General features: G+C 42.0%; 1 protein-coding gene across 2 annotated transcripts in view; it reads left to right on the top strand.

Annotated features, from left to right (window-relative positions):
* The window catches only part of aplp2 (amyloid beta (A4) precursor-like protein 2), a 53,530-nt gene that overhangs the window by 26,246 nt on the left and 14,862 nt on the right, over positions 1 to 12,422 (top strand). For both annotated transcript variants that reach the window (XM_029445713.1, XM_029445714.1), the window contains exons 3-8: positions 1,305 to 1,434; positions 7,184 to 7,296; positions 8,910 to 9,130; positions 9,346 to 9,545; positions 9,998 to 10,165; positions 12,130 to 12,263. In XM_029445713.1, coding sequence (XP_029301573.1) covers positions 1,305 to 1,434; positions 7,184 to 7,296; positions 8,910 to 9,130; positions 9,346 to 9,545; positions 9,998 to 10,165; positions 12,130 to 12,263 — 966 coding nt within the window. The remainder of the gene's footprint in view (positions 1 to 1,304; positions 1,435 to 7,183; positions 7,297 to 8,909; positions 9,131 to 9,345; positions 9,546 to 9,997; positions 10,166 to 12,129; positions 12,264 to 12,422) is intronic.

The raw sequence follows: 12,422 nt of genomic DNA on the forward strand, positions 1-12,422 counted from the left end.
GTGAATCTACTGGCGGGAGGGCAGGGACTGAAATGACAGCAGAGTTGGAACACAAAGTATAAACTGAATAAATGAATAAGATCTGAAATTCAAAACCATAACAAATGTATATATTGCAATTTAAATGTCCAATTTAAAAAAAATATTTAGCAAGGTGTTAGATTAGATATTTTGCTGTGGACTGTCTTCGTGCTGCTATTCAGTTTCATTGATCCACTTAGCAACTTGCCACTTTTCTAGTTAACCATGGTAATAATGTCAGTTCAAACCAGAGCCATCGCACAGGAAGTGTTGTAAATGAGAATGTACTTTGACATTTTTGGAAAGACACTATACACATGCTTTCTTTTTGAGAGTGAAATGAGAAGATCAAAGCCACTTTCATGTCCGCACGGTAATAATGAAGCTATGGATTAATTTGGTGGTTCTCAAACTTTTTCTTTCATGCCCTCCTTCAGAAGCCCAAAAAAAAATCATTCCTCCCAACCACAGCGAAAACAACTTAGATTTCATTAATCATTAACAAAATGAAATAAAACATTGTTGGATTTTATTTAAATAAACAAAAGATTCAGGTTAACAAAAAAGCCTCACTAGCATCAGAGCACCTTTGTATGTTTGTCACCACGTGAATTATATTCATATTCAGTCCCCCCTCTGCTCCACGCCCCCCAGTTTAAGAACTACTGGATTAAATGAAGGAGATAAATTGTGTTAATTGGTGAATTTGAGCAGTGCTGATAGGCAGACTTTTGCTAGCTTGGGAGTCAATGGACAAATTATATTTAGGGGAATTGGCTACTAAGGTGATTTGTCATTGGAGAGGCCATTGAGCAGTTCCTGAAAGACAGACATTATTTACAGTACAGTTGGTGGCATTTCAATTAGCAGACTCTGCGACTGTCATTTTCTCTTGCTGCTAGCTGTCGCTACCATTAAGGGCATGTTTTCCAATACATGGATATCCTCGCGCTTATTTACTTGTTCATACTACAGTATCTCCTAAACCAAGATGCTGCTGGTGTTACCGCCATGCTTCATTATACAGCTGTCCAAGAAAAGAAAAGCAGAGCTGTACATTTTCAAGCAGCCCTCCCCACAAGCTTCAGCTGCATTGATGACATTTTGATGGCATTTGGGGAAAGTGTAAATTGCATGCTCTTTCATGGCTGAGCAGATGGCATCTATAGAGTATAAAGCTTGGATTAAAGGCTCCCATTGAAGCTCCACACATCGCACCTTCTCTCTCTCTCTCATAAAATACTGCTCTCATTATTTAGCATCTCTGCTTCTTCTTCCAACAGATGTATCCCGAGCTCCAAATCGCAAATGTGGTGGAAGTCAACCAGCCTATTCGCATTGAGAACTGGTGCAAGAAGGAGAAGAAGGTGTGCAAAGGGCACGCCCACATTGTGGTGCCTTACAAATGCTTAGGTAAGCTTGTACACTAATAAATTGAAGGGCTGGGGGAAACCACTTAGAGGACTGTGTAAATGGCCCTTCATATCAGATGTATCCATTGCCCCCCCCCCCCCACACACACACACACTTCTATGGTGGTCCTTCATTCATTGTAGAGAAAGAGGAGATTATGATATATTTAAACTGTAGACAGAGGTGACATAGAGCAATATCGGAGTTTGATTCAGTTGACTAATCCTGGCCTTGAGCTGCAGATCGAGCAGATCCAGGCTGGATGGGAGCTAATGTTTCTCAGAACGAATGGCTAAAGGGGGGAAGCTATTATTGCTGGTGAGGCTTGTTGAGCAATAAAGCACAATCTTATTTCCCCCCTCAGACAGTGGCCATAAACTCACACAGACACACAGGGTCAGTGAGAGGGAGGGCTGTGGGGAGGCCTGCTTTATTACTCCCCATTTCACCGTTCGCCTGTGCCGTCATACACACCTCTCTCCCTCTTTTGTCTCCTGCAGCATCACTGTAATCAGCAGTGGCAACATGGCTGTATTCTGGTTTATTAAATGTCAGATAGAGCCGCAGACTTAGCAGGCCACATGTCTCTGTGCTCCCTAACTTACAAAACCACAGCACGCTTCTGCTGTCTCTGAGGATTGCAATAACAGAGAAATACAGTTCTGAAACAAGACTCCTCTATGTACTTGTCGAGCTATGTCAGCAAGGGAAAAAACATCTCCCCCTATGCTGCAAACACTTCCCGGGCACCATTCCTCTGTCCAAAAGCTTCATGCTGATTGAGTTGTGTCGCTTCCCCTGGATGAAAAAGCTATTAGCAGTCGCAGTGGACTGTGAAATGGGTGACCATTCAAGAGCATTTTTGGCAAATGCAGCGAGGAGGCTTTTGGGAAATTCATGGGACAGCAAACACCACAACTGGAGTGGCTACTCTGTGGCTGAGAGAAGAATACAGATGAGAGAGGTTCATATGCAGAATTGGCCTCCAAAATGTGCCCACGTTGCTCTCTGACTACCTGTCACACCTGATAGACCCTGTCCTTGTCTTTTAGATTTACTTTCGCCGACTGTTGCATCCAGCAACAACCTCTCAATATGATTAAGCAACAGTGCCATTTAAATATTAAATTTTATGCCATCATAGTTAAAGGTCTGCGCACTCATGCCTCATCAAATTACAAAGGCCTTCTCTGCTGCTCCGCTGGGTTGCAAATGACGAGTCTGAATATAGTGAACAGAGAAGACAGATGGAGAAGGAGAGATAGACATAAGGTGTTGGCGAAAGGAGGCCATTGAGAGGCTTTCTGCTTAATTATGTAATGGAGCATGTTAGGGGCTTAATTGGAGGACTCTGATCATATGCTACGAGCCACGGCATGCCTCCTCCACCTCCCCGCGCCTCACCTCTCCAGCCCAGTGTTTGCCAGGCCTCTCTACCATATTAAGTGCAACGAAGAGCACTTTTGAATTATTCATTATTTGTGATGTTCACATAGTGTTCAAAGGTTCTGCCTCATATTCATCAGTGTACAATAATTATAGATGCAAAAATAAATAAAATAGACCAAACGGAGGTGGGCTATAGCTTGAAAGATGTGATTAAAAGGGCCAGTCCAGAACCCATGTCAAGTTAATAGGTTTATATGAATAATGCAAGCGCAAAGGAAGGCGCTCAGTGTAAAAAGAGAGAGATGGGTTATGCTGTATCCCATCTCTTCACGCACAGGCTCAGTCACAGAGCCACAATCCCTCCGTGTTTCCTGTCCCCAAACAATGGCTCTGCAAATAAATGTGATTTTTGTTCCATGGCACTGTAATCCCTGCAGCATGATGTCTTTGTCAAACAGCAGAGGATTATTTGAGACTTTTTATATTATTATGTCTGGAATGGTGAGAACAGTCAGTGGCAGATGTGTGACTAGGGTGTTGGTTAGTGTGCATATCAGAGTATCTGTTACACAATGACTAAACTGTGTGTGTAGGGGGGGTTTGCTGCGACGACTTAGATTGCAGCAGCTTCTTGCTAAAAACATACGTGCTAAGAAAGCATGTTCTGCGTGAACACAGATTTCTATAGATCCTTCTGTTGTTTTAAACTGTATATACTACAGAACATTTTAAACTTATATCGCTGTTGGTAGCTATCAACAATAGAACATATTTATTTCAGGCATATTGAAGCTAATTCTCAGCTCTGACCTTTGAGTTACTTTAAGGCTGTGTTTTGACGAGGAGTGGAATTCAATTTGTAACATTTACAGACATGACACATACTTTGCCTTTCCTGTTGACTAAGCCTGTTGATTTAACGAAGGGCAGGGCACACAATGACAACTCCTGATATCATCAGAGGGGGCTGGTGATCGTGAGTAAGTTGATAATGGATACAAACTCAGGCTTGTTTCAGGGCACCACACCTCTGGCTCGATGCACTCCTAATGCCTCTGAAAAGGTTTTCTGATATGAAATTTGAAACACAGTGTTGTGAAAGGTTAGCTTAAACTAAGATTTATAGGAAAGCACTACAGCGTTGGTTATGGCTTAGGTGTTGCCTGTGGTTAAAAATTATAACGGTTTTGCTGAAAAGAAAAGTTCTTCACATGAGCTGGAACCCAGAAGATAAATGCAAATATTATTTCAATTATGTAACGTCAACCTCCATCTTCCTCCTGGTTTTAGTCATGTCTCCCTCATGTAATCCTTTCATGGTGGCGGATCAGATGTCTTGCACTCTAAAGGCACAGTCCATGATGCAAATGTGAACAAAGGGTTTGCCAAAAAATGTGGAATCTGATATTCTCTACCTGTATGGCAAGAAATAACACTAGACAACAAATATGTCTACGTTGTTAATATTTCAATAATATTTTATAATATGACATCTTATAAACTTTGATTATTGTAAATAAATCTTGTATTATCTGTATGATTTATAAACTGAGAAACACAGATTTAATATAATATATTACAGATTTAATCATTAAGTGCACTGAAATGTAATTTGCATTTTCAGATCTCATACTGATTACACTAAATTTCATTACAGCAGGCTTCCTTTGGAAAGTCCTTGAAACACAATAGGCGTGCTGTCGGCGAGCACATCTTAGTTGGTGCTTAATTGAATTCACCGCCTCCCAGTGCTGAAGGTATCACTGGGTGTATTCTTACCTTCACACTCTCTAGATGCCTACAGACCAGCCAGGCTGTGGACTAGAGAGTGTTAGCGAGGGTGTCTGATAGACAGAAGGTTAAAGGAAAGGCAGATGAATAGAGTAGGTGGAGGGGATGTCACAGAGAAAGAGGAGTATATGCTTTCATATACACACTCTCACAACTACACACAGGCAGAAACACACTGAGCTGGAGTGCTTGCGAGGCGCAGCTGCTCTCCAAACACCACCATCCATCACCCACTGCAGTGTGACTGTAAACCTGCTCCAAACCCACCCTTCCTCGCAACCAAAGCAACCTGTGAGTGTGAGGGAACGAGACGGAGAGAGGGATAGAATGAAGAGAGAGTGTGTGAGTGAATTAATCAGTTAGCATCCGGTGTGCAGGATATAGAGCTGAATGTTACTGGGAGTCAGTTTCTCTGGAAGTGATGAGAGGAAGGATTTAGATGGAGGGAGGTGTGCACCACAAGACATATTTAGATCGTTTTGCTGACGAAATGTAGCATTAAAACAAGGTCAAATTACTCTATTACAAAGTAAGTCATGCATTAAAGATTTTACTGATGTAAAAGTACAGTAAAGAAGTATTATCAGCAAAATCCACTAAAATAAAAAAGAATTAAAAGCACCCATGCAGAATGGCCACTTTTAGAGTGTTACTCAGGATGGAGGTTATTTTAACTACCTAATATACTGTTGGGTAGTTAAGTCAGGCTATAACAATGCATCATATTTTAAAAGGCGATCAAATCTTAGACATACCTACAAATCTAACTCTGCCAAGCAAATATAGCTGTCAAATTAATGGTATAAAAAATACAATATTACCTTCTAAAATGTAGTAAAATAAGTAGTAGTGGAAGAATGACTTGAGTATTTAGTATTTCAAATGTCAGAAAAACATCCATCTGAATTTCCTGGAACCAATGATGGCATTTATAGTCCAAAACCTAAATTTATTCTATTTAAAATGACATAAAACAGAATAAAGCAGTGCATTTCAGAAACCAAAAAAACTATTTTATGATGACAACATGGAAAACTGTATCTAAAGCCCACTGTATCAGCTCCAGCTGCAATCAGCAGTCATGGAAACATGTCACCCGGGTGACACGCATTGAAGTGAATATATAGTAAATAAAATCAACAGGGATTTTACAGTTATAATAACAGTACATTTTAACAGTAATTTTACCTCTTACACACTTCTTTTAACAAAAGACAAACAAAATTAAACTCATCAAAACCGTCTTTGTTAGTTATTCCACTGTTCCAGAAATCACCTTACTCTAGTTTGAGAGTTTGAAAGAGAGACTGCATTAGTAACAGATATAAAAAAGAAATAACCACCGTTGTTTACTAACCCTGCTTTCAGGCTTGACGTTTAACGGGACAACCCATAGAAAAACAACAGACAGGCATATTCGTCTACTGGCAATGGGAAAAGAGTCTGTCGCCTATTTCTAGATGGTTTTCCTGTGTTTGGAAAACTGCACATACATGCTCATTCAGGTGGAAAACGGGTATATGTACAGTACTTACTTACATTTATTGAGTTACTTTCCACCAGTGGTGGGAACAAATCAGAGAAGCAGCAGAACGGGGGTCTGGAGGGATGAGGGGGGTTGTCTGAGGGGTGTTACTGTATCTCCTGGGCGGAGATGAGAAGCAGCTGCTAAGTTCTCTGCTATTTCAAGCTCTCTCCTCTTCCTATCCTACCCTCTCATTTTCCAAAACACTGCTTTTTTACCCTCTGCCTGTCTGCCTCGCCTGGCTCATATTAAAAACACTCGAGCAGCTCTGCCTCGGGCCGAGGTCGCGTCAAACCACTAAATGAGCAGTTATAGGACGGCTCCCAGCTCTCGTCGTCCAAAACCTCTAGACTTTGCCCTAAACCTTCTATTCATCCCTCCCTCTCTCTTCCTGGCTTTCCATCTGCTTCTGATGGCAGTGTTTATACCTGAGCGCCTCGTCACACTGCCAGCCAATCAGCAGCCGCTGTCCTTTTTAATCATTCTTATGACCCCTGCACCATATGTTTACACGCACATGGTTTTCAACCTGCAGCTATTCATAGGAATTCATTTTCCCCAGATCTACTTCCTATCAGCACGCCCCTATGAATAAAACATATTCGGATTGAATTCATCAAGCAAATGATATCATTGACCTGCAGGAAGAGTCTGGATCCCTTTTTAAAAGAGTCACAGTGTGAAACGGGGGTTTTCTCCACTGCCATTTTGATTGTGTTAGAGAGTTACAGATTTGGCTATAGAGTGGGGATGAATCCCTCTCGGCTTCAGGTGCACAGGCAGATGTTCGAGTGTCAAATGGCCTTTCTGTTATACCGCTGTAATGAAATGTAAAGGACCCGGCAGCTATGAATTATTAAGGCGGGCCTTTTTTTCACTCATCTCATCTGCTATTCCTTTTTCAGTCCCTCTTGCCGATTTATTGTTTCTAACCCTGCCAGTGTTGTTGAGCAGTGACCTGGCAGGGGAGTGATTTGTTTTTTTTTTGGACAGATTGGTGGTGTGACTAACAGGCGTATTGGTCCGTGTGATTTGATGTTACAGTGGGCGAGTTTTTGAGTGACGTGCTTCTGGTTCCAGAGAAGTGCAAGTTCTTCCACAAGGAGCGTATGGACATGTGCGTCAGCCATCAGCAGTGGCACGGTGTTGCCAAAGAGGTAAGGAAGGGATTACTTCACAGGAAACAGTGGGAGGATGTATCTGTGAGATTGCAGAGTAATGGTAAATAAAAGTCATGTGGGAACGAAAGAGGAAGTCTTAGTCATTAATTTAACAAATGTTTCGTCCCTTCTCTCTGTCACACTTTTATTACTTTCCAATATTTCCCCATCCCTCCCTTATATCTTTCCACCTGTCTCTGAGTCTCTGAGGCCCTCTGATCACAGGCTGGCTGGGAGCCCTCACATTTCAGCTCATAATCAGATTAGTGTTGTGGCCGTAATGCAGCTAATCCCCCCTGGGCAGCTCCAGAGCCGGCCCTTGGGGGCCACTCTGACCACAACAGTAGGAGCAGCAGCTCACTGAGCCCATAAACCATCTGCTCTTGTCTCTCCCTACCTCGTGCTTCCTGACTCTAACTCTTCCCCGACACGTATCTCAAATGTCTGAATCAGAGTATCATCTGCAGCCTCGGAGAGTGTGATATCCCGAGGCACAAACAACCCACATTCAATAACAAATGTGTTACAGCCCAGCAGTAATGAATCTTACTAGTGGGAAAATCTGGGTGTGAGAAATGACTCAAAAACAATCTGGGCTCCCTCACCAACTGCCACTGAGATGTTCTGAAGCAGGGCAGCTAATCCTCCGCTGCTCCAGTGGAGTTTCTCAGCAGCCATCAGTTACATTGAAACTGTGCTCGGTACCTCCGAGCTGCTATGTGAAGCACAGCCTTGCTGAAGAATAGCACATCAGTGAAAGGACAGCGTGACTGGTGTTGCACATTAATCGCTTTGTCCGTTTGAGACAAGAGATCAACATGTCTATATTCTGGAGGTGGATAGATGCAAGGGACTAAAACTACTACAAGTCATAAAATATCTCTGGGTATATAGTGTACACCTGCCAAGATTGGTGAAATAATGTGTTCAGGCATAGAATAAATAAATAATAAATACAGACATTAGATTACAAACAGCCATTTATTCTGACCTTGTACTTCACTAGACCCTTATGATGGTTCTCCTGAGGTCCACATTTAATGTAGATTGTCAACAGGCTTGACAGACAAACCAAGTTATGCTCAGCCTCATTTGTGTTTTGATTATATTTAGTTTTTTTCTTGGTTTGAAAAATGTGAGGTGTTTATTTTGATATAATTGTTTTTAATGATATTAATATTATTTAGAAAAATACTTGAAATGAAATTGAAATTGTCAAAAATAGACAAACAAGGAGTTTAAATTTCTTTAAAAGTAACTATGAACCATGTTTAGTGCTTTAATTGCAGAGAGGGACACGAGGACATCATCTACATTAAACTGTGGCGGAGACATAAATTATGTTTAAAGTTTATAATCTGGAGTATTTTTGTTTTTTAAAACTATAAAAGAAAGAAAGTTAAGCACCTTTCTGCAGCATGTCAACAATATATTGGGACCAAATGAATTAAACCTCCTCAGTTTCTTCCCACCGCTCCTCCATCTGGTATGGGCATCATTGTCAATGTAGTCCTTTAACTTTCCCTTGATGAATAAAGGTTAAACAAATGTCACCTTCATCCATCTGGAGCCATGTCCAATCGATATCAACACTCCTTCTACCCTGACAGGCCTGTGCCAAGAGCTCCACGGTGCTGCACAGCTACGGCATGCTGCTGCCCTGCGGAATCGACAAGTTCCACGGCACCGAGTATGTGTGCTGCCCCTCCTCCCACACCGAGGAGTCCGCTCCACCTTCCCTGCCCTCCCAGGAGGACGACGAAGAGGATGAGGTAGAGGATGAGGAGATTGACGAGGCCGACCTGGAAGACGAGGATGCCATAGAGTACAGGTGAGCAGTCTGTGGTTGTGTTCCCTGATTGTGGCGTGTCTTTTGAAATATTGGGAGCCCAATATTTGTTCTCTGGCAAAGGGCAGGCATTACTGGCCATCTGGATGAATTAAAGTGTCGTGGCATTGACCTATGGCAGCTGCTCCTGCCTTGTTTGATAAATCACTCCTCTTCCTGCCTTCCACCTCTTCCCTCAATCACCTCCGCCTACTCAGTGAGGCACCAGCTGAAGAGCAGACCACACAAAAGGAGGAGCCAGTGGACGATTACGAAGACGAGGACGAGGAAAAAGAGGAGGAGTACCACTATGTCTATGAAGACGAGGAGGCAGATAAGGAAGACGAGTATGAGAAGAAAGAGAGCAGCAAAATGTCAGAGAGCCAAGATGAGGACAAGACTCTGCAGGAAGTGAAAGGTTTGTAATGAGTTGTTTTAAATTATAATGTACTATCCCCCTTCTCTCTCTCTCTCTCTCTCTCTCTCTCTCTCTCTCTCTCTCTCTTTTATTAGCACTTTGCCTACCACTTAAATATAATCAAACCTTTTTACCTTTTAAACTATGGCAGTTATGCTTAAATCTCAGCCAGTTTGTAATTAGATAAGTGTAAGCATCAGCAAAGCCCTTTTCTTCAGCTCACAGCAGTTTCTGTTCTGTTTTATCAGAGTACAAGGACAAATCACCCTGCCTCATGTGTAGCCAACTGCTGCTATGTACAAAAAGGAGTTGCTCCAGTTTCTGTTATTGTTTTGTTTAATCATATTTGTAGCAGAAGCAAGGAGTGGTAGTTTTCTGATTGTTTGTAATTGAGACTGGAAGTAAGTGCTGCCCCTCGTGGCCGGATGATCTAACAAGCTGTCCCCTGGCAGCGGTGTGCACCCTGGAGGCTGAGACCGGCCCCTGTCGTGCCTCCATGCCCCGCTGGCACTTCGACATGAGCCAGAGGAAGTGTGTGCGCTTCATATACGGGGGCTGTGCCGGCAATCGGAACAATTTCGACTCAGAGGAGTACTGCATGGCCGTGTGCAAGCGCCTGAGTAAGTCTTACCAGACAGAGGCTGGTTTGACAGCACCCCTCTCTCCCTCTCTGTTTGTGTCTTTGCTGCAGACTCCCCGCTGAAAACACTTTAGGCTAATTTAGTTTTAGTTTTACACCTGTTCTGCAGTCTTCAGCTGTCACTAATTAAACCACCACGGCTGTTATTGTCACGTCACCTCCACCATAACAATCGCAACAACTTATTATTCCACTGATATATCAAAAAGATATTTTTCTTAGTATAATGTGTCAGTTATTTTAAAATGAATTGTTTGGACTAGAAAGACTAAGTACCAACTCTTCACATTTAAGATGGGAGCAGATTTTGTTTGGTGTTTCTTTCTTGATGAATAACTGGAATCATTTATCCAAATGTTAGCTCATTTATTTTCTGTCAAGAGATAAATCAATTGGTAGTTTTAACACTGTATCACTGAATACATTGTCACTTATCAGCCAGTTCTTTACTAATAGATCTTAATATATTTCATTCATGGCACATCATGGTCCATTACTTTTAGTTAATTCTCTACTGAACTGTTTAACAAAATTAACTTTATCTGTCAGAAAGAAATAAAGGTCATATTAGGTTTTATTTGAATAAATAAATTACTTAAAAGTATATAGGACACAATGTGAACCTCCAGATCTATATTTGAGAGTCCAGTGTTCCATTGAATGCTTGCTCAGATTCATACTCATACTTATTATTTAATCAGATTTTATGATTTAATCATTATTCTGCCAATTTTAGACTGGGTTTTATTTAGGCCAATGTCTTGTACAGCTGCCCGTGTTTAGACAACATAGTACAGAGTAATGCATAAAAAAACTTTGGTATTCGTACCAAAACTACCGTCCTGGATCTAATATTAAAGAATTTCAAGTTACTACAAGTCGAGACCTTCCGAGTTCACTTTTGATTATGATACAAAACTAAAATTTAGATTTTGGAATAACTCCCAAAATACAAAAACAATAACATTATTTTTCTTTTTAATAAAAGTGTTCACTCATATGCATGCAACTTCAAACACACCTTCTGGAGTTTTCTTTCTTCTTTGTTTTCATCTGTTCATGTGTCTGACTGACTGTCTGTCTGACTGTCTGTCTGACTGTCTGTCTGACTGTCTGTCTGTCTGTCTGTCTGTCTGTCTGTCTGTCTGTCTGCTCACAGTGTACTGCCACTACTTTTGCTAGAACCTCACCAGCATATGTCAGCAGGCACCTTTTTTTGCACTTTATAATGACTCACGATTCATCAGTTCAAATGCAGTTCATGAACTTAACCAATTGGACTTTTCGTTTGCATTTCTGAAAATACAATTATTTTTAGGGGCTGAAGCGGTGAAGTTCAGAGCAGGAACTCTGCGTCTATCCGTTAATCCGATCCTCCTGTTTTTGATGGTGAGGTGAAACGATGAGGTCTCTTCCGGTTTGCGAGCCCGGAGCGTTATTGTTTTTGCGAGTTGCATCGGGGCAGGGAGTGAGTCCTGCGTGACTGTATAGCGAGGAACCCAGAACAGAGCCCTCTGGCCTCACCCCAGATGACCCAGCCGTCAAACACAGAAAGATTTCCATTAGTGTTGGAAACGGGACTTGTCAGCAGAAAGCCGATGGGAAGATGAAAGGAATTCAAAAGGAAAGACTGTCAGATTCTTTTAAATTTATCAAAGTCACTGAGAGTGGAAGAACGCCAATGAGAGGAATGCTTCTGTGAGGATTTTTGTCCAACTTCAATCTGCATTCCACTTTCAACTCAATCGCTCTCTGTGCCCAGTTTTATGTCAGTCTTTGTCTTTCTGCCTACCTTTTGTCTGCCTGGATCAGCTAGTCTGATTCTGTCTGTCTGTCTGTCTGTCTGTCTGTCTGTCTGTCTGTCTGTCTGTCTGTCTGTCTGTCTGTCTGTCTGTCTGTCTGCCTGCAGCCCTGTCCACTAACATCCTGTTTCTGAATTTGCAGCCATGCCACCGACTCCTCAGCCGACCGATGATGTGGACATCTACTTTGAGACCCCGGCCGACGACAAGGAGCACAGTCGCTTCCAGAGGGCCAAGGAGCAGCTGGAGATCAGGCACCGCAACCGCATGGAGAGGGTGAGTTACCAAGTGGAGTTAGCACACCACTCCCCTGATTACACAGGCAATAAGTATGATTTGTTACTGCTCAATTGCAAAATATGAACATAATATACGCAGTCATTCAAAGGTTTGGAATCGCACAACAAAAGCATGAATGGTTACAGTCAGATGGCT

The sequence above is a fragment of the Cottoperca gobio genome, chromosome 13 (assembly GCF_900634415.1).
Source record: "Cottoperca gobio chromosome 13, fCotGob3.1, whole genome shotgun sequence".
Lineage (NCBI taxonomy): Eukaryota > Metazoa > Chordata > Actinopteri > Perciformes > Bovichtidae > Cottoperca > Cottoperca gobio.